Source organism: Tenrec ecaudatus, chromosome 8, assembly GCF_050624435.1.
Source record: "Tenrec ecaudatus isolate mTenEca1 chromosome 8, mTenEca1.hap1, whole genome shotgun sequence".
Lineage (NCBI taxonomy): Eukaryota > Metazoa > Chordata > Mammalia > Afrosoricida > Tenrecidae > Tenrec > Tenrec ecaudatus.
The window spans coordinates 36,227,243-36,250,357 of record NC_134537.1 but is presented as its reverse complement, the minus strand read 5'-3'; the positions used below and the strand labels follow the sequence as shown (position 1 = coordinate 36,250,357).

General features: G+C 43.5%; 1 protein-coding gene and 1 pseudogene across 1 annotated transcript in view; both read left to right on the top strand.

Moving 5' to 3' along the window:
• Positions 1-10,797: 10,797 nt before the first annotated feature.
• Positions 10,798-11,327, top strand: LOC142454262 (cofilin-1 pseudogene; annotated as a pseudogene).
• Positions 11,328-12,693: 1,366 nt separating this feature from the next.
• ATP13A5 (ATPase 13A5) overlaps positions 12,694-23,115 on the top strand; it is a 114,979-nt gene continuing 104,557 nt past the window's right edge. The window contains exons 1-5 of the mRNA XM_075555886.1: positions 12,694-12,735; positions 15,520-15,693; positions 16,696-16,842; positions 17,058-17,128; positions 17,237-17,317. Of these exons, the coding sequence (XP_075412001.1) occupies positions 12,694-12,735; positions 15,520-15,693; positions 16,696-16,842; positions 17,058-17,128; positions 17,237-17,317 (515 nt within the window). The remainder of the gene's footprint in view (positions 12,736-15,519; positions 15,694-16,695; positions 16,843-17,057; positions 17,129-17,236; positions 17,318-23,115) is intronic.

The window sequence follows — 23,115 nt, the reverse complement described above, 5'->3', positions numbered from 1 at the left end:
TATGATAAGGAAGTGCTATGCTGATTTCTACAATGGTTGTACAATTCCACAGTCCCACCAACAACGTAAAAGCATTCCTATCTTGCCACATCCTCTCCAGCATGTATTATTTTCTGTTTTATCGAATTTTGCCAAAAGTGTCAGTGTGACAAAAGGTCATATCGTGTCATTGTTATCATATGTTTATATTTTTTATTTCTAAGTATCACAACATTTCTTCATATTGTTATTAGCCATCCATATATCATCTTTGGTAAATTGCCTATTCATGTCTTATGCCCATATTTTATTGGATTACTTTATATTTTTCTTGGTACGATGAGACATAATCTTGTTAAGATTATTCTATAGATTTTGGAGAGTAGCTCTGCATATGAAGAGTTATTACTGAATATTTTTCTCAATCTGTGGGTTCCCTGTTGACTCTTTTGATTACATCTTTTGTTGTGCATAAATTTCATACTTTTAGTAGGTCCCACTTCTTTATATTGTCTTCTATAGTGTGGACATTTTTCATTATGTCCAGTAGTGTGTTTATGCCTTGTATTAGGGTCCTTAAGTTTGTCCCTAATTTTTCTTTTTTTAAAATCATTTTATTGGGGGCTCATACAACTCTCATCATAATCCATACATACATCAATTGTGTAAAGCACATTGTACATTTGTTGCTATCATCATTCTCAGAACATTCGCTCTCCACTTGGGCTCTTGGAGTCAGCTCCTCATTTTTCATTTTTTCCCTCCCTTCCCACTTCCCCCTCCCTCATGCACCCTTGATAATTTATAAATTATTATTATTTTATCATCTCTTACACTGCCCAGCATCTCCCTTTACCCCCTTTACTGTTGTCCATCCCCCAGGGAGGAGGTTATATGTACATCCTTGTAATCAAGTTCCGCTTTCTACCCCACCTTCCCTCTACCCTCCCGGTATCACCACTCTCACCACTGGTCTTGAAGGGATCATCTGCTCTGGATTCCCTGTATTTTCAGTTCCTATCTGTACCAGTGTACTTCCTCTGGTCTAACCAGGTGTGTAAGGTAGAATTGGGATCATAATAGTAGGAGGGAGGTGGGGGGAGGAAGCATTTAAGACCTAGAGGAAAGTTGTCCCTAATTTTTCATTGATGATCTTAATAATTGTATGATTGATATGTTGGTCTTTGATCCATCTTGAGTTTGTTTTTGTATGTGGTGTGAGGTATGGTCTTCATCCGTACCTTCATTCACTCTTTCGCAGGTAAAGATGCAGTTTTTCCAGTACCATTTGTTGAAAAGGCTGTCTCTTGACCATTTACTGGGTTTTATTTCTTTACCAAAAAATTAGATACCTGTAAGTACTTGGTGGTATTTCTGGGTTTTCCATTCTAATCTATTGGTTATCATATCTATCATTGTACAAGCACCAGGCTGTTTGGAGTACTGTGACTATAGAGTAGGTTTTAAGGTCTGGGAATGAAAGGCCTTCAACTTTCTTTTTATTTTTTAATAGTGTTTTATTTGCCCTAAGGTTTCTTTCCTTCCAATATAAAGTTGGTAATTAGTTTCTCCAAAGGATGCACACACACACACACACACACACTCACTTTCTCTCTTATGTGTCCTCCATTAAAGTTCATCAAAAAGGGGGTGGGTGGCCCTGATTGAATCAGTGAGACTTTAAAAGAACTGAATCCTTGCTGAAGTCAGAGAGATCCAAGCTAGATGTCCACATGAGAGTTTTGGGAAATATGTGTTAATTATACTTGTATGAAGCTTCAGCCTATAATTCTCTGAAGAATTGGGCCAACTCAGCTCCATTTCTATTGACAGCTGCAAGATCTCTGTATAAGGACAAGGAAGGAAGAAAACTGAGGTGTGTCTTCCCTGTGCTGAAATTCCAGGATGGCACAAATATTTCACGCTTAATTACTAATGGAAAAGTTGGCTGTTTGAATCCACCTTGTGAGGGACTAGAACTTCAAGTACATTCTATTTAATCCCTATGAGGTTAAACTCTGGCAATCACTAACAAGTGAGGAATGGAGAGTCAGTTAAGCAATGTACACAACAGTGTACAGAGTGTCAGACGCAAGATGCTCTATTGTATCACTGCTTCCCTTCTGAACAAGTGAGGAATCATTGTGCTATTTTGAAAGACTATTTTGAATCTATTTGGTGCTCACCTGACAGTCTTTCTGCCTGGGATTACATATTAGAGAGGTAAACCATTTTCTTTTGGGCTTCTCTTTGATTTCAATTTCAAAGACTGTGCTCTTTGGGAAAAGCAAAAACTCCATTTAAGCTGTTGGATCAATCGCTTTCAGAAATACAACTTATAGTGTTGGAAAATAAAGTGGAGTTCTGAACATTGCCTACGGTCAAGTTGTTTTAAAATGAGCCAAGTGGGAAGAGCCACTGTTAATCTACTGGGAGAGAAAAAGGACTTGTCTGTTACTCAGAATAATAGTGATACTTGACATACATTGAGCGCTCAAAACGTTCAAGATGGTGCTAAATGCTTTGCATTCATTATCTCCTTCATTTCGCTGAACAAACCTAAGAGATCATTACTGTTTATTATTCCCAATTATGGAAGAGGAAACTGAGGCTTCAGAAGAAGTCAAGTGGATTGCTCAAAGTCATGTATCTAGTTAAGTATCTAATTTCATCTGATTTGAAATTGTTCTCTCACTCCAAATCCTGGGCTTTTATCTGACTACTTCCATTGGCTTTCACAGCCAGCCTCTGAGACAGACAAGGGAACTGTGCGCGTTTTTCACAGGAGACATTTACAATTCAGGGTCTTTAAATAATTTACCCTGATCACATAGCTAGGAAGTGAGAGAGCCAGGGATAGAACCGGGAGCTGCTAGAAGGCATGAGGTTTGTGTAGAGAGCAAAGGCTCTGATGTCCGACCCAGATTCCCTGGCTCTAGCTTTCACCTCGGTAAAAAACAAAAAACAAAACTGTGCATCTTCAGATCCCTGCTGCTTCCTCTCCCTAGATCCTACACCAAAAAACAAGCCCTCCGACTCAGGTACCTCCCACAGCAGATGGTGTCCAGAAACGCCATGAGAAAACAAACACACACAAAGTGAGGGGGCTCACTGCTTAGAGAGGATACAAATAAAATCTGTGTGGAAATGAGGACAACCTCTATGCTACTCAACCCACTGATACACCTAACTCGCGGACAGCAAGTCAATGCTGACTTACAGTGTCCCCACGGGCCAAGGTAGAACTCCCCTGGTGGGTTTCAGAAACAGTAAACTTTCACAGGTATAGAAAGCCTCAACTTACTCCTGTGGAACAACTGGTGGCTTTGAACTCCTGACCTTGTGGTCAACTTGTACATGACTATGCCGCCAGGGCACCCAACTCAACTAATAGCTAGTGGCGTATCTGGATCCCTCACCTACACAGTCTGCTTCCATGTTCACCTTGGCCTGGTATTTTGCAAGACAAAACAGAAAACTTACTCTCTCTCCTCCATTGACTGGCATGCTAACATGGACCAAAGCTTACCTTGCACATCTTGCTTCATCTTCACGAATACTCTTCCAACGAGGAGCAAGAAATATCCCCCTAGATACAGGGAGGCCTGGTGGCATAGTGGTTGCACACTGGGCTACTAACAGGAAGGTCAGCAGTTCGAAACAACCAGTTGCTCCTAGGGAGAAAGAGGAGTTCTAGTCTCAGAAACCCATAGGAGCAATTCTACTCTGTCCTATAGGGTCCCTCTGAGTCATATGGATATATAGGGGTTCTGGTTGCACAGTGGGTTAAAGGTTGGGCCGCTCTTCTCAAGGAGAAAGTTGAGGCTGTCTGCTCCTTTAAAGGTTTACAGCTTTGAAACCCAAAGAGGCACTTCTCCTCTGTCCTACGGGGTCGCTATGAATCGGAATTAACCAGATGGCACTTGGCTCTAGAGTTTTAAACGCAGAGATGGGCACTGAACTTTAGGGACGTTAAATTCTGAGGTCACACGGGTACTAGGTGGCAAATTCATGTTACTCACTCACAGAGATTCCTGAAGGGTGACTTTGAGACTTGGTTCCTCTCACTCCTGTTCTTCCGTTATTACTGAGCTGCTCCTGAGGGGTGTCCATATTTCAGGGTAGTCCGGAAGACTTTCACTGCATCAGAAGAAGCCTCATTTAGACAAATCAAATTACACCTGAGCTTAATTGGTCAAAATGGAAGCATACACTGCAATAAACCGTATTCACTCAGATGCAGCTGATCAAGTGCCTTTGATTGACAGAATGTCAAATAAAGCAGTGACTATTTTCGCCAAAGTCTCAGACCTCATAATCAGCCGCATACCTCTGGGAAAATGGAAAAATGGTCTAGAAAGGAATTTACCAAGGTTTATGAGGCTAATCTATCAAGGAAGCAAAGAAAAAAAAAAACATTGCTCCTGTTCATCGTTGCTCAGAGAACTACAAAGTTACTCTGACATTTACAAGCGCCTTTCTTTATCTTTCACAGACCAGAGAACAAAAAGAGTTGACATTTGGAGACTAAGGTGTCCCCAGCTATAAGCAGGGTCTCTCCTGGAAACCTCCTCACCTACATCTTGATTCAATCAGTGCGGCCAAGTCTCACAGTGGCCCCAGGGGCGTCAGGCTAGAACTGGACCCCATGGGCTTGTTAGTGGCTGCAGTTGAGGGGAGTAGATTGGCAGGTTTTGCTTCCAAGGTCAGAATGTACTCAATGGCAGGGGATTTCATTTAAACAATGTATGAAAGAGCCCTGGTGGCGCTGTGGGTTAGGTATTAGACCAGAAGCCATAAGGTCAGCAGTTCAAACCCACAAGTCACTTTGCTCCGAGGGACAAAGCTGAGACTATGTGATCCCATAAAGACAGCCCCAGAACCCCCGTTTAAGGTCACCGTGAGCTAGAATCAAGCCTGGGGAGGTGGGTTTGGTTTGGTTTATAGAACAATGTTTTAATTTTCTGCATCCTTACCGATCCTTGATGTGTTCTTTTTAAGGTTAGTTATTTTGGAGGCCATGCCGATCTGCCATGGTCTCATTATGTCACTGGAGAGTAAGTCTTCCAATTGGGTCGTGTAAACCCTTCAGCTTTGTTCCTTTTGAATATTTTATTAGCTATTCCAGCTGATGACATTGTGACTGTTTTTATTTCACCTTTCCTTGATTTATGATATTGAGCAGTTTTTAAAAAGTGATAGACAATATGGAAATTCTCTTTTCAAAAATTGTCTATTCAAATCTTTTCCCCATTTATATTGTTTGTTATTTATTGGTCTATAGCGGTGTTATATATTTTCCAGATGTAAACTACATGTCCGTTTTGCACGGATATCCATGTGTGCACATACGTGTATACATAGCAATAACTGTGTGGAGAGGGTTAGGTGCGGGGGAGTCCATTGCCACTCATCGCAATCCTCCACAGAACAGACAACACTCTGCCCGGGCCGGTGCCATCGTCAGAATCATGCTTGTGTTTGAGCCCATTGCTGCCGTCACTGTGTCAGTCCATATAAATAATCTGTACTCCAGCAGCCTATTAATGAACAGAAGTTATTAATGGAGCCATGTTTATTAATTTTGGCCTTTTCTTTTTGTTCAGTGATTAAAAACATTGATTGGTGCACTCCAATTTATAAAAAAATTTTCTTTTTCCTTTCAGATGATCTCTTGTCATAGTTTTCACATTTGCATACACATGACATTTTGAATTAATTTGCGTGGATGGTAGGAGGTTGGAGTTAGAACACATTTTTTTCCCTGAAGAACTATTTATTAAGTGGAGCGTGTATCCCATACTGAACAGAAGTGGATTCTTTGTTGTAAATGAAGTGACCACATGTGCTTGGGTCTCGAGGCTCTATGTTTTGCTTCATGTCTCCTTTTGTCTATAGTGATATATGCTTCGCTGTCTTAACTATCGTGGCTTGATAATAACCCTGCACTTTGGGTTGGGTAAATCCACCATGTTTTCATTTTTTTCAAAGTTTCTTGACTAGCGAGGTACTTAGTTTATTGGGACAACGTGGCCAATAAACATGTGGGAGTAATTGAAGGGCAGAGAGATAAATGGGTTGGTGAATCTTGCCTTTTTTGTCTCGTACTTTTTGATTATCAGGCCAGTGTGCAGCTGCCTTGCTTGTTCTTTGCCTCAATTTGCAAGCTACACTACCCGTGGGACACCTAACCCGTGGAATGTGTTACTGACTGTTGGTGACCTGTCTTGCTGCTTGCTGCCTGTGCCTGGATAGCCTGAATCTCTCTACAGAGGACTACCCGGCGGCCCTCAAGACTTGAAGGACTGCCAGTGTCTCACAACTGTCTCACAGGAGTGAGTTGCACTGAGCCATTTGTACTTCTTTATAATTTAATTAACTTTATTTCGTATGTTATATAGCTATCTATCTGTGTAAATATATATAAAATTATTAGCATCCTGGTTTTGTTTCTCTAGAGGATCGTGTCTAACACAACTAGTCTAAGTCCTTTGTGTTTTCATGCAAAATTTAGAATCAGCTCATGAATTACTGCAAATAATGTCTAATGAGATTTTCAGTGGGATTGCTAATGGTTAATCCCTAAATATAATATAGTTCCATCTATCTAGTTCTTGGCAAGTTTATGCATGTTCCAGTTTAGAGGTCTTACAAAATAAATCAGTCTGGGTAAACTACAGAAACAAATCCACAGAAACTCATATGTATGAGAGTTTTATATATAGGGTAAGCGTACCTTCAGAAAGCATCCTAACCTAGTCCAGTCCAAGCCCATAAGTCTGACTGAGCTCATATGCCTGACCCAATCTATAAAGTCCTCCTCAAACTCACAAAACATACACAATGATGTCGAATGCAGGAGGACCAGGCCAGTGGTGGAAGACCTTTGAATCAAGTGGTGGTATAAGCATCTCAGCGCTGGCAGGGGTCTCCATGCGGCTGCTCCAGCACCCAGGGCTGCATCGGGGTAGGTCCGTGTGGCTTCTCCTCAGGGATGTCTTGCAGGAAGTGAGCATTGCCAGCTGAGGCAGGGAACTGGCTAAGGCAGCTGCACCCTGGTCTGACCATCAGAAAGCGAGAGACCTGACAACTAGAAAGGCGCAGCTCACTGAGCCAGTTATCTCCCCGCCCTTCAAGTAAGCCCACATGTGCTTATTGGCCAGGTTGGCACAATAAACTTGAACTATCTCAATGTGCATAATCACCTTATCTATAAATAGTGTTTGACCACTTTTTTTTCAATCTTCATAAACTTTTTTCTCACCTGCCATACTGAATGGATTAAGACTTGAAGACCCATATTGGCTACTGTGACGCAATGTAAAATAGGGGAAAACATTGCTTGGTTCTACCCCATACTCACAACTGCAGTTTTGGTTGCAGCTTCTGTTTCATCTCATTGCAGGTCTTCTTCTGTTCATTGGTCTGCTTCTTTACCAAGCATGATGTCCATCTCCTGATAACATGTCCGTAGTACACAAGAAGAAGTCTCTCCATCTCCCTTCTGCGAAGCTTTCTGGCTGTACTTCTTCCAAGGCAGATTTGTTTGCTCTTTCGGTGGTCCATGCTATTCCCCATATTCTTCGCCTGCACTCCAATTCAAAGACAGCAATGCTTCCCTCGCCTTCCGTATTCCTGGTCCAGCTTTTACAGGCATGTGAAGCAATCGAAAATGTCACAGCTTAGGTCATGGACACCTTCATTCTCAAAGTAGCACCTAAAATAGGTCTGATTGCCCAATGCAATGCATCATTTGATTTCTTTTTAAAATCATTTTATTGGGGGTTCATACGTCTTATCACAATCCATCCATTCCATCCATTGTGTCAAGCATATTTGTACATTTGTTGCCTTCATCATTCTCAAAACATTTGCTTTCTACTTTAGTCCTTGGTATCAGCTCGTCATTTCCCCCCTCCCTCCTTGCCCCCGCCCCCTGTCACGAACCCTTGATAATTTATAAATTAGTATTATTTTGTCATGTCTTACACTGTCCAACGTCTCCTTTCACCCACTTTTCTGTTGTCCATTCCCCAGGGAGGGAGGGGATTATATGTAGATCCTTGCGATTGATTCCCCCTTCTCCCTCATCTTCCCCTTACCCTCCTGGTATCACTGCTCTCATGGTTTGCTTTGAGGGGTTTATCTGTCCTGGATTCCCTGTGTTTCCAGTTCTTATCTGTACCAGTGTATAGCCTTATTTGTAAGGTAGAATTGGGATCATGATAGGGGGGTAAGGGTGGGATGTGGGGGTGGGGAAGCATTAAAGAACAAGAGGAAGTTGTATGTTTCATTGTTGCTATATTGCACCCTGACTGACTCATCTCCTCCCCACAACCCTTCTGTAAGGGGATGTCCAGTTGCCTACAGATGGGCTTTGGGTCTCCACTCCACACTCCCTCTCATTCACCTTGATATGATTTTTTGTTCCTTGATGCTTGATACCTGATCCCATTGACACCTCATGATCACAAGGGCTGGTGTGCTTCCATGTGGGCTTTGTTGCTTCTCAGCTAGATGGCTGCTTGTTTATCTTCAAGCCTTTTTAAAATAAATCATCTTATTGGGGCTCATACAACTCTTATCACAAAACTTCAAGCCTTTAAGACCCTAGACGCTGTATCTTTTGATAGCCAGGGATCATCAGCTTTCTTGACCACATTTTCTTATGCACTGCTTTGTCTTCAGTGATTGTGTTGGGAAGGTGAGCATCAGGTAATGTTTAATACAACAAAGTGTTCTTGCATTGAGGGAGTACTTGAGTAGTGGCCCAATGTCTATTTGTTACCTTAATACTGAACCTATAAATATATGTAAATTTATTGCCCAATCATCACATTCCCCAAATATGCACATTTATTTCCCCATCATCATGTATAAATATATTTACATATGTACATGCCTCTATTTAGAGCTCTATAAATGTCCTTTGCCTCCTAGCTCTTTCTGTTATTTTCATTTACTTTCCTCTTGTTCCACTGTCATGCTCAGCTTTCATTTGGGTTTCAGTAATTCCTCTCTGTTACATTGCCCTTGATTAAGCCCTACCAGGCCTCCTATACCCTCCTTGCCATTGATTTTGGATCATTTGTTGCTCCCTTGTCACTGGGTTTGTTAACACCCACTTCCTTCCCCGTCACCACCCCCCCACCCACTTTCCCCTCTCCATGACCCCCTGGAACCATAGGTCCTATTGTTTTCTCCTCCAGATTGTTTATCTCGCCTATCTTATCTAGAAAGACCTGCAGAGATAATGACATGCACAAAAAACAAGATGGAGCAAAACAAAGCAACTTCTTAATGGTTGTTTCTGTGAATGCTAATTGTGGATCCAAGCAAAATGCATATTAGTAGTGACAATGTTTTCAATGGTATCAGGGAAAATTTTTAAAGACTTCACCATTAAGCACAATGAGACTTGAAGGATGTTCCCCCTTGATTTCTAATGTGTTGAGAGACTAAAATTTTTTTCCATGTAGTGATGCTGGAATCAACTGGATAGCAGAGAAAGTTTGGGGGTTGGATATTGTTGGGCTGTTAACCACAAGGTCTGCAGCTTGAGACTACCAGCTGCTATTTTGGGGAAAAAAAGTGAGGCTGGTCATTTCTAATCATTGACCTTGAGCTTAGAGCCCAATGATAACCACTACACAACCTCAGAAGCCCACAGGGACAGTTCTACTTAGACCTATAGGTTCACTCTGGATTGGAATCCACTCGATGGCAGTGAGTTTTGAGATGTATATTAATGTGGTAAACTGGATTTGTTGTTTTTATAATTCATGCATGCTTGGAATCAATCTCATTTGGTACTGATGAACTCTTTTAATACACCACTAAATTAATTCGGTCAAATATCTTAGGATTCTTGCATCTATATTCATGAATGACAGTTGTTTATAATTTTTCTTTGTTTTTATACCCTTTCAGATTGTGGTATCAGAATAAGCTGATTTTATGAAAGAAGTTGGGGACTTTCTCAACTCCTCTGTTAATGAAAGTGTTTGCGAAAGACTGGTATCATTTCTACCTTATATGTTTTAAAGTTTTCACATATCTTTTGATTTTGAAGATTTATTTGTGGGAAGACTTAAGTATGCATAAGTTTTCATTAATAACCACAAGAGATTCAAATTTCTTATGAATTAATCAATTTTATCAACCTTTCATGTTTGTCAATTTTGCCTTTGTTGATTGTCTCTATTGTGTGTGAAATTTCTATTTTATTTCTGCTTTTCTATTCATCTTTCTTCTTTATTTAATTTAGTTCTCATTTCTATTTTAATTTCAGCTTTTATGTTTGATATTTTTTCTCAGTCTTTCACTGTGCTTCATTTATTGGCTCATCTATAGCTTCCTGAGGAGCATGCGTTCTTCCTAAGCACTGCCTTAGCTGCATCCTGTAAATTTTGACCTGTCATATTTTTATTTTCATTCCACTAAAAATATTTCCTAATATTCATGTGGCTTCTTATTTGAGTCACACATATGTAGGAACGTTTGCTTGGTTTTCAAATATTTGGGGATTTTAAAGTTCAAATCCCATTGCGAATTTCTAGTTCAGTTTTAATGTCTTCATACCTCATGGTCCAGAATGTGATATAAACATTTCATGTGTATCTTTAAAAAATTCAAACTTTCAAGTTTGGGGCTATAATTTTAGAAATTTGTCACTTAGGCCAATTTAGTTCATTTCTGTAAGTTACTGATTTTGGGGAGTTCTGATTGTTAAATATCATTTAGTGAAAGATATTCAACTATGGGCGTTCAGTCGGGTCCCGGCAGCAGCTGCAGCGGCTCCCATCTTCTCTGCCTCTCTCTGCCATACTCTTCTCGCTTCCGGAAACATGGCCTCTGGTGTGGCTATCTCCGACGGAGTTATCAAGGTGTTCAATGACATGAAGGTACGCAAGTCCTCGACACCGGAGGAGGTCAAGAAGCGCAAGAAGGCCGTGCTCTTCTGCCTGAGCGAGGACAAGAAGAACATCATCCTGGAGGAGGGCAAGGAGATCCTGGTTGGGAACGTGGGCCAGACGGTGGATGACCCCTACGCCACCTTTGTCAAGATGCTGTCTGACAAGGACGGCCGCTACGCTCTGTACGACGCCACCTACGAGACCAAGGAGAGCAAGAAGGAGGACCTGGTGTTCATCTTCTGGGCCCCCGAGTGTGCACCCCTTAAGAGCAAAAGAATCTACGCCAGCTCCAAGGATGCCATCAAGAAGAAGCTGACGGGAATCAAACACGAATTACAAGCAAACTGCTCCGAGGAGGTTAAGGACCGCTGCCCCCTGGCCGAGAAGCTGGGGGGCAGCGCCGTCATCTCACTGGAGGGCAAGCCCTTGTGAGCCCCCTCAACCCCTGCCAGGAGCACCCAGCAGCCCCAGACCTGCCTGCGGGGGCTGCAGGCTGCCCCCTTCCTGCCAGACCGGAGAGGCTGGGGGGACCCCAGCAGGGGGAGGGCAATCCCTTGGCCTCAGTTGCCAAATAACCCCCCCCCCCAACCCCTGGACCAGCCCACTTCCCTCCGCCCCGAAGGCTCTGGCCTTCCCAATGGCTTCTGATCTTTGATTCCTTTGTTGAAACAGACCAAGTTCCCTCCCTGTCCCCCCAGTTGGAGAAGGGGGCTGTATTTTTTTTATTAACGACCACTCCCCATCCCCCCTTTTCCAGGCTGCCAACTTCTAACTGCAGTAGTGAGTCCGTGATTGTTGATTTAGCACTGTGTGTAATTGGAAAATTAAGATGACCTGCCCCCCTCCCCTCCAGTCACTGACAGCCACTTGTTTGGGCCTACGAGAAACCTTCAATTAAAAAAAGAGAGAAGACAAAAAAAGAAAAAAAAAAGAAAGATATTCAACTATGATTTCTGTTTCTATTCTGCACATACTTGGGGTTTAGCAAGAGCTTCTGTAAATAGTGCTCAGTGGAATGAGGCAAATGACACGTGTTCATAAATATGTGAACTGATGTATGCATTTTATTTGGGTTGGATGAAGAACCAATCCCCAAATAAAACTGTAACAGGTTTGTAGAAACAAATGGGAGTGAGGAAGAGAGGACTCCAACTGAAAATATTCTGAAAGGCTGAATAAAACCCATTCTCGTAGCTACATTTATACCTGATCTGGGATAACCTCAAAATAGAGCCTAAATTGATCACTGCATTTTATTAAGAGCTTCCCCTGGGGGGTGATGGTGGTCAGGAGCAATGACAACGAGTTCTTATCATTGGAATTGTCAACATGCTTAACAGACACTATCTCATTTGAGCACAAGTCCCCTGTAAGGCACATAGTTCTAATCCTGTTTTTCCCCAGAATAAGCTGCCCCTCCCCCCCGCTGAGTTGCAATAACGGCCCTAAGGTCACATAGCTGGTACCAAGCAGAACAGTGTCTCCCGCAGATCTTGTCTGCTGCTTGACCCTTGGGTGTCCTTTCCAGTACAAGTGATGAGCACTTTCAACTGCCACCTGGATCTGCAACCGAACACCCTTTGTCAGGGAAAAATTAATAAAGGGACCATATTTGGACTGATGCAAATTGCCCCAAGAAGGAAGCCACAACCTTGTCCAAGAAGTAAGAGATTAAATATAATATGAATTATGCTGGCAGGAAAGTGCATCATTGAGAGTGCTAAGAAATACAGCAAACAAACACTGTGATGTTTCCTGACATTATGGCTCTATGATCAGGGCACATGAATCCGAAGGCATGAGGAAAAATTCAGGAATGCTACCAGCGGAACTGAAAATAGTAAGTTTCCTTCATTCAGCAGTGTGGGGATCTTTGCAATGTATTCCCAAATCTCATCCCTGACATTCTGAAAGTCAAGGCTGTGACATGTCGTTGCAAAGGATGGGAACTAGAAATGGGCTTTAAATAAACCAATCCATTTCTTAGACCTTTTGATTTTTCTTAGAACCACATCTCAACTCTTTATTCAAATTATGATGAATATTAACTAACCTACTACCAAAAATACAAATATTACTCTCAGGTAATCTGCCTCCATCTCCCCGTTTCCCCTACCCTCTCCTGCAATCTGCCTGTCTTTTGAAAGTTTTTCATAACTGAGGACAATTACTAAATATATATCATCTTTCTGTTTTAGAAAATTTTATACTTATTTATGTTTTAATCATTCTCAACCATGCTATTATTTGAAACAAGGCTATAGACTATACCTGTCATATTCTCATCATTTTTCTCCAGTAAATTCATATGAATATATATATATCTGACACTTAAAAACATGAGTTTTAAAAATATCATTTTATTAAGCTATAATTCATATATCATATACCTCTATAGATCAGTCATAATTTAAAGACTTATAAAACCAGTAAAGTCAGTTCTAGAACAATTTCCTTCCTTCGTGTATTCATTATAGGCTCCACATTTCCTTCCAACCTCCCCTCCCATATTCTCAATAAACCATTGCACCAGATACTGTCTCTATAGATTTGCCTATCCTAGATTTCATATTCTAGAAAACATACACACACAGTGAAAATACTGCAATAATATCAAAATAAGCCAAAGGGGAAAAAACCTCAATTGAGAGAAAAATAAGAAATATTAAAAACTGGAGCAAATTTAAAATGGGTCAAAAGCGAGATCAAATGATCAGGTGTGACATTTTAACCTAAATATACCTGACCTCTTCAAATGTGTAATATGCTGCTGGATCGCAAGGTTATGCATATCCCTTGACTATGACCAGAGGGGAGTCACCAGAGGCTTCATCCCTGTAGGGGTGCTGCAACTGGATGGTAGCCTCTCACTGTGCTCCATAGACTTCTGAAAACTGGGGTTCACAATTTAAGGTCTGATATCATTCCCTCCTTCAGATTCAGGCTTTATGTGTGTCACCCTTGGTTCACACTTAGTTGATACCTCGCTTCGATGGCTGTTTGTAAGCCTGTGAGACCCCAGATACTGTTCTGATAGCCGGGCACCATCTGCTTTCCTTACCACACTTTTCTGTGGACTCCAATTTCCAGTTATCGCTGACCTCGTGGGTTGGTGATCGGGGAAGATTCCCAGTTACGTTCATTATTCACCAGCGTAGAACCAGGCCTGTCAGGTTAACACACATCATCATAAAGCCAGGAGGGCATTAAAATAGTAAATATATGATGGCCTTTGGCCCCCTTCACTGAGCACTCACAGAGCAAGGCTCCTAAGCAAAGCCAGCGACTGCCATTTCCACAGCGCTGGGTGCAGTCACCTGTTTCTTCTCATACCAGGGAGTTTCAGTCTAAAGCCAAAGGGCTCCAGGTAAGTCTGAGGTAAAGCCCAGTCCATTTAGTGGGGTTTCCACACTGAGTCCTTCTGGTGTGGCCCATGAAGGATGTTGTGTTCGTTGAAAGGAGACCGTCTAAAGTCACAGCGGTATGTATGTAGCCAAGGGCTGGGGAGAAGCTAGGTCAAAACTGGGAACATAGTATGGGGCTTATTTGCTTATTCTCTTGGGCTTTATATAAACGTGTTACATGTCACCCCTCCCCCCTACACACACACACACATCTTGACTTCAATTTCCCTCCCCCCGTTTGCTCACTCACCTCTTTTGAGACATAGATATTCCCCTCCCCCCATCTTGACTTGACTTTGCAATCAGGTTCCCTTATCACTCTTGTAGGAATATCTCAATTTGGCATGAACTTAAGACAATGTGTTCTGGCAGCACATACATGTTCATCTCCGTATTCCTCCTTCCTGAAGGAGCGACCCGGCTGAGGCGAGGGCTGCTCTTCTGAAGTGGGTGTTAATAGGAGTCTCTAAGAAGGCTGATAGGTGGTTTGGTTCGTGCATGCTAAGCAGGCTCTCGAAGTATTTGATAGGTGGTTCGGTTCGTGCATGCTAAGCGGGCTCTCGACGTCTTTGTTTGGGAGACTGGATTCGAAGTGGATACGACTCGATAGCAGAGGACTGTCTGCGTCGTGTGTTTTTCCTTATAGTCGTGGGCTCACACCGTGTGTGTCCTTTTGTGACTGACCAACTTCACTCAGCGTAATGGCTCCCAGGCCCTTCTGTGGCATGTGGCGTTTCATGCTTCCATCGTTGTTTTTAGGGATGCATGGTATTCCATTCTGTGCACGTATTTCTGTATCCATTCTTTATCCAGAGTTTCTTTATCCATTCTTCCACTGCTGGGCAAATGGGTTATTTCCAGCTTCTTGTTATTGTGAACTTGTTATTGTAAACGTGGGAGAGTCCTCATCTTTCAAAACATGAGCTATCTTAAAAGAATTGAGGTGACTCATGAATATCTAGCAAGGGAGCTTTCCCACCCTATTGCTCTTCCTATGTAATGTTTCCTTTCCAGTTGGGAGGGAGTAAAATGACTCCACTTTAAAAAAATGGTATCAGCTGACAGCTGCAGACATGCAGGTAGTCGATCGGATGCAACCAGCTGAAACCAGACTTTTCCCTTGACGGACACCACCGCACCCCTCGTTTGTGTTTCTGAAACAAAGCCACAGGCTTCTGTGAAATGAAGAGCATGACAATGATCTTTTGTATCCCTTCCAGGAGGCATTTGGGTACCGCAGCCACACGCTCCGGTGTGCCCTGTGCTTGATAGCATCGGTGCTGAGCTGTGGGGTCCTTTTGCTGGTGTTGTACTGGAGGCCCCAGTGGAGAGTGTGGGCCTGCTGCACCCCCTGCTCCTTGCAGGAAGCAGACACTGTCTTGCTGAGGACAACGGTAAGTGCCCCTCTGTCACCATTCTCAAATGCCATACGCATGGCTTTCGTGTTCTATCTGTGTCACAACTGGAGACTGGCCACATTCCAGAAGCTAGATCTCCCTGTTTGAAGCGTTCCCCCAGTCCAAGATAAAAGTGATGGGAAGCAGACTGCGGGAGACTTTTGATACACCATCAGTGACCCAGCAAGCAAGAAAACTTCCTCCACATCACCCTGGAGAAATGTCTGACCTGTCCGTTCATTGACCAAGCTGGCAGTCCCCAGGGACAGTGGTGGCTGTCAGCATCGTAACTCTTACAGGCCTAACACAAAAACGATCATCCAATTTTCCGAAAATATACATTTGGGGGACATGATATACATGTTCCTGGGCGGCACAAATGGTTAGCATGCTGGGTTTCTAACCCCAAAGCTGGAGTCCCCGTCCACTCCCCCAAAGGCACCTCACAGGGAAAAGCCTGCTGATTTCCTTCTGACAAGTCTGCCCTGGCCAGCCCTGTGGAGCACAATTGTGCTCCTGTGCATGGGAGAGCTCATAAAGTCAGACTGTATCAGAGGGCAATCGTTTGCGTGTTGCTTTGTGTTTTTCTTCTTCTTTTTTAAAATGCCATTTAAATTAGCCAGAAATCACTTTTCAAGAATATAGTCCATGTTCATAATGTGTACCTTCCTGGAGTGGGTCTCAAATATTAGGGAAAATCCCAGTCACCCGGAGTGCCTGTCAAAATACATGTTGGACATGTACAATCTTGCTTCTGAACGTTCCTCGCAATTTCCATTTTAACACGCTTGGCTTACAAAGGACAGCACCTCTGTTTGTGGTTCAGAAGCAGGGAAGGGTAGGGCCCCAAAGGCACATGTCTAGCACATTCCCAGGGTGCGCTGACGCTCTCATCTGCATCCCCAGTGTCAGCAACCATGGGCTAGCAGTTGGTGGGCGTTTGATTGATGAGTGCTATGTTGGATAGCATTGAGAAGGTCACGGCCGCATGTTTTCTAGGATGAATTCCAAAGGTACATGAGGAAGAAGGTGACCTGCCTCAACTTAGCAACACTGACGTTTCCGATAAGCAAGAGCCCCGGAGAACTTGTGGTGGCCGACCACCACTCGGTCATCAACAAAGCTGTTTCGAAGCCAGAATTAAAAGTAAGTGAGTCTGAGAGCGCGGTGGAGTGGCACGTGTCGGCGGAGGAAGAATGAGTGTTCATCAGATGAACTTCTCAATCTCCCCCTGTCAGACCGGACACTGTCACTAGGCATGGAAAGCGAGGCGACATAGGGTCCTGCTTTGAACAGCTCCCACCTGCCTCCATTGGGTCTCCCTGGTGATGCCATCTGAGGTGCCGTGTTTGTAATTACAGCTGCGGTGCATTCAGGTGCAGAAAATCCGCTATGTTTGGGACAACGTGGAGAAGCAGTTTCACAAAGTTGGGTAAGCCCAGCTTTTTCTTACCACGGAGACGAGCATGATGGGTGGGTGGCATGCTCTTTGTCGAAGGCCGTCAACTTACGTGTGGTTTCTGTCCTCACCACGTTCTAGGTTGCTGGAAGACAGCAACTCCTGCTATGACATCCACCAAACGTTTGGAGGGGGCCTGAGCAGTGCCGAGCAAGAGGTCAGGTAGGGTTTGTAAGCTCTGAGAGTAAACAGTCGGTGTGTGTGCAAGTGTTCCATGGCTGGTGATCCATGAGCGACTGGCACGAGGTTAATCCAGTGGATACAATCCCAGGGCCTTTGTGCAAACTTACTCTTACGCAAACTTATTGAAGAGTCTAAAAGGACCACGCAATTCAATAGAACGTGATCTTGTCTCTCAAACCTCGATAACATTCTTCTTCGCTATTCCGTTCTCAAAAAGTCTTGGGTCACTCCATAAACAGTAGCTTCTCAGGCCTCAAAACACTCAGAGAGACACAACGACAACATTGTGATCCCATTTTGTGTGACACACGCAGCCTGCTGGATGGGCATCCTGCTTCTTCCATCAGTCATGTTAGTCACCTCTGTGGCGGCGGTCCCTAGAACAGTGGCTGATGCATGGGAGGAGTCCAGTAGGTCTCTGTGGATGAAAGAAGGAATTAATACACCACCTAGTCTAGTAGCTGGTCATCTCGAATGTGAATACTACTTTACAAGGCCCTGTGGATCAAAAGAGAAATACTTCGTAGTCATTGTCCCTGAGACGAATAATGTTCCGTGAGAGAGAGTGACAGCAAGAATGAACCAACAGCAATCCTGGTGCCCAGAGATGCACATGGATTAGGACACCCATCACCTGTCTATTACTCTGCAGTCATCTTCAATCCCTGCTGCCCTCAGTCATTATTCAAATCTCACTTCCCTTTGATGAACCCAAAAAGAACCATGGCAACTCATCCTCCGAAATGTACTAACTACCTTCCTCCTCCGCCCATTTTTAGGGCCATGACAAGATTAAGTTTCTTTGTTATCAGCCAGAAATACTGACCAATTCCCAAGCTAAGAATCCATCTTGGAGCTTATGATACAGATTGTTGGGCTCCTACACCTGAATGCCGAAGAGAAAACAATAGGGCAGTAGGCACAGAAGGAGCCAGCGTCGTCAGCTAGCACCTCCACAGTCTCGTGCACACCAAGTTTAGGAATTACTTATTTGTTGCCTTTATGCCTTCCCACTGCCTGAACACTGTGAAAAATGAACTGAGCACCTAGACTATGACGATATTGCAAACCGCCTTAGATATGGTATCATTATATCACACTTAAGGCACTGAAATACAGAAAGTTTCCAAAGTCGTCAAAAATGTATTGGCTTAATAGCATTAGCACAAGAGGGTTAAAGGATTGATGGAGGATATGTAAGAAATCTAGTTGATCAATGTAGATGTATCCTGCCTCGAAAGCCATTTCCACAAGAAATATTTCCCACCAGTGTAGCAGGCGCATGCTTGTCCTTATTTATCAAGTGCCAAGATTTAATAAACATCATACACAATTAAATTTAAATCTGGCACACACAATAAAGAGGTTGACAATCTAATAAACAAGACAAAGAGTGTAGTTTCCCAAATACAAAGAGGAAAGGCAAGAATCTACTTCTAAGTATAGGCATGTTTTATTTTAAGGGCTTAGCTCTTTGAGATGGAGGAAGAGAATGGGATGCAGGTAGAACTTTTCCTCCTTCATGTTCGAGTGCAAAGACAATTCTTTTTGAACCAAATGTGATCAAATAATTAGTGGAGCGATGTTGCCCTTGTTGCTACGTGCCACGCAGCCAGTCCCCCATGTGTACCAGTCCTGCACCGTCCTCACAAATGTTCTTATGTTTGAGCCCATGATTGTAGCCACTGTGTCAGTCTGTCTTGTCTTGTGGTTTCCTATGTTTTCGCTGCCCCTCGACTTTACCAAGCATGATGTCCTTCTCCAGGGACTGGTCTCTCCTGACGACGTGTCCGAAGTACTTGAGAGGAAGCCTCCCCATCCTGGCCTCGAAGGAGCAGTCTATCTGTCCTTTTTCCAAGGCAGAACTATTTGTCCTTTTGACCGTCTCTGGTTCTTTCCATGTTCGTCGCCAGCACCATAATTCAAATGTATCGATTCTTCTTAGATCTTCCTGATAGAACATCTTAAGTGGTTTTGAACTTCCTTTAAATAAAACCAAGGACATGATATAAGAAATAAGGGGAGAGGTATGGGTTAGAATTTCTAATGATAAGAAGCAGCAGAGACTATTAGTGAACTAATTCTGTGGGCTTCCTGACAGCCAGGCAAAGAAGGCAAATCCACCAGCTGACAAAGCGTTCACTCTTCCATCAGAGAATGCAAATCTGGTCATCAGCAAAGAGAGCTCCACCCCGGAGAGAATGCTCAGGCAGGTATCAGGAGAAGAGCACAGAAGGATACCAGGCGTGTCCCTGCTCGGATCTTCACACACCCAGGAACTAGACCTAGGTCTAGGCATTTGAAGTATTTCCCTTCTTTCATGAAGACAGGCCCCGAGGGAAAAACCTTATGCAGATTCATTCCACGAGTCTTTCTTGGAGCACGGTGTTGATAGAAGCTCGGCATCTCTGCAGGCTCTTTTCACTCAGAAAGCATGGCGGGCCACTTCATAGGGGTTAGCTGCCAATAGATCACCTTGCTAGTGATGCAACTCTTTTGAAAGGGAGATGGGGGCGGGGCGGGGGGGTGCTTCAGTTTGCAGGGTTTCCAATTTCCACCACGGGAATACTCCCACCATGGCAGTTTTTGAGCTACCAGTATGACATCCAGGAACACAGAGTTGGAATGAACCTTCTCTAATGCTTTTAACAAACAAGCGTTTTCTCTCTCATTTTAAGATGTTGAAAATCCAAATGTGGATTCGGGGAAGCCTCCGTTCTATATCGGCTCTGCAGGAAGCTACTCGTTTCCTATTAAGATCGGAGGGCCTGGAGCTCCTTGTGTCTTGACATCAATCTTCTCCTTGGTTGAGGAGGCTATCAGTGTAGCGAGCCCTAGTCCAAAGAGCACAAGCATCTCCCAGCTCTTGTTGTGTTTTATTTAGTGGTAGTTGGCTCCTTCTCTTAGCTTGCCTCTCTCTCTCTTTTGAGGTCTCAAAAGACAAAAGTTGATGCAAACCACACCCCCAGGGAACTCTCTTTACATTAAATGAGCCCTGCGATCTGAATAAGAGTCCTGACTCACTTATCCCCTGACAACTGATTGGTTGACTACATCCGCTCACATCATGGCAGACGATTACAATATTAGCTAACTTCTAAGGGTTTTCACTATCGAAGTGTTCAACCTCTGAGAATCACTGCCCAGTCAAGCTGACATATATTTTGGGGATGCACAATTCAATCCATACAGGACATAGTGTTCTAAATTGGTCTCCATGCACCACTGAATCCAGCATTTGCCTCATTGTTGAGAGAAAAGTCATGCTTGTCAACCCCAGAGAAAAGAATCCAGTGTAAACAATAAATAAGAAAGGGCAGATTTGCCATCAATGATTTGTTACAAGCTGGCAGAAGTTGTCCTGGGCAAGGTGGGCACATCTAAAGGCAGAGACGACGGGAGGAAATGGGAATGAAAGACAGACGACCGACCCCAGAACTCCAGCCTTTCTCCTCAAACAAAATCAAACTCATTGCCAACGAGTTGACTCGAAGTCAGAGAGACACTGTAGGACAGGACCGAACTGCCCTTGTGGGTTTCTGAGACTGCAACTCTTTGAGAGAGTAGAAAGCCCCTGTGGAGCAGCTGCTGGTTTTGAACTGCTGATCTTTCAAATACCAGCCCAACGGGTAACTACTACCCACCGGGACTCAGACCCCAGAAAATCAAAGGTCAGAAAAGAAAATGTGCTTCCATACCTTCATCCACTTTCATTTAGAAGTTAATAAGTTACTGAAATATGACCCTTACTTTTCTTTAAAATATAATCATAGGAAATTTGATTAACATTAAATAAACAATTGTGATTGACGCTCTCTTTTCTAATTGCTATAAAATATAAATAACATCACATTTTGGGTTTCAACACTTTTCACAATTACAATAGCGACACCAGTTACATCCATCGTGCTGTACACCCCCCCACCGATTACTGTGGCCAACTTATTGTCTCCTCGAACAATAAGCGGAAGATGAGCCATGCCTATTCTGGTCTCTATCCATGTGCCTATTTGGAGTAACAGCACTGGAGGTGGATATATCTGGCTTCCCTGTTGCCACAAGGTAGGAGTCAGGGGGTCCTCCACTCCCCATCCTACTTTACATAATCTGACACCAGTATTCTGCCTGCGCTGCTCTAGTCTATGTCGGGGTCAATAATTCCTCGCCATGGCCAAGAAGAGCTCACAGGAAACCCTCACCCTTAAGGGGACTGACTGGAGAAGTTAACAGATCGGCAAACAGTAAAGATGCAACCACTGGTCCGCAGCAACACCTGTCCTCAGCCAGCAGCCACATCTCTTGCTGATCCTCAGTCTCTCAGTCTTTGACCTTTACCCCCACGGGCCAGAAAACCAGCTTGCCTGTCCCTCTGTCTCACAGGTTCACAGAGTTGGGCCAGACAAAGGGAAGGTACCCCAGTCTTTGGTGAATCTAGTTATGGTGACATCTGCCACTTCAGACAGAGATCTTGGACGCATTATTCCAAATGGGCCTGCGCTCTTTCTCGCTGATGCTATGTCAAAGGTGTCTCACCCTTCTAGCCAGAGGGGTGGTTATGAAAATTGACCCATCTCTTCTATTAATGGTACATGTGCTCTGTTTGCATCGTCCCATCTAATCATTAGGTGAGAGTCAGAGAGACTTGGGTAGAAGAGCCATATAAAGAAATTTCACTCCACCACAGTATTTTTAGTAGATTACGGTTGTCTATTCATCTAGGTCCCCTGAAAGTGTAAACTCACTGAACTCCAGTGCCCCATTTCAGAGTAAAACGATGGATATACCAAGTGTCAGTCAGTCCTGAACTCCTCTGGAGACTGTCCTATGGGTTTCCCCGTCCCCCATTCCCCTCCTCCATTGGTTTGCTTTTCTCCCTTCCTCAACCTCATCCCTGAGGACACTCAGAAGCCTTCCAAACAAAAATGTGCATGGTATCCTGCAAGACTCCAACTTTCCCGGAGGCAATCAGGAGAGAGACGACGTGTTAGGGAATTAAAGCAATATACGAGTCACAGGTGAGGACGAGTGAGAGCAGTTTTTATCTGTATTTGTAAAATGCCACTTCTTTGTATAAATGTGCATTAAAGTGCAGAGGAAGATTTAAACACTGCTGAAATAGAGATTCCCGCATCTCCAAAGCCGCGTCTCAAACAGGCCAATGACGGGTGTGTGTTTTCTTAAAGGAAAGGCTGCCACCCCTCGTTGTTATGCCATACTTTACATTACTTACACTCACACCCAAATCTCAGAAGTTGGATACCATATTCTGTGTCCCATGAATATCTTAGACCCTCCTCTGTTTATAAGACAGGGTAGGGGATTGAGTAGCAGAATTTTCCAAGAAAACTAACAAATATTATGCCCACTAAATATTAAACATTCTAAAATCCATGGGAGTGAGTCATGTCATAATACAGAGACTTGGCATGAGTTCTCTGGCTCACTGCCATCGAGGTGACGTCTGAGTCACAGAAACCCAGGGGGCAACTGCCTCTGTGGATTTGAGACTGTAACTCTGTATGGAAGCGGGAAGTTTCCTCTTTCTGCCTCCCTAACAGGGACCCTAATCAAAGCTGATCAGAAGGGAAGCCTAAACCCAGGATTCTGATTCACAGTGACTCTTATGGATTAGCACTGTTCTGTAAGGGTTTCATTGCTGTAAACCTTACTGAAGTACACTCTTCATCTTTATCCCGCAGAGCGGCTGGTGGGCTCCGAGTGCCGACCTTCTGGTTAGCAAAAGAGCACTTAACTACTGTGTTCCCAGGGATCCTTCA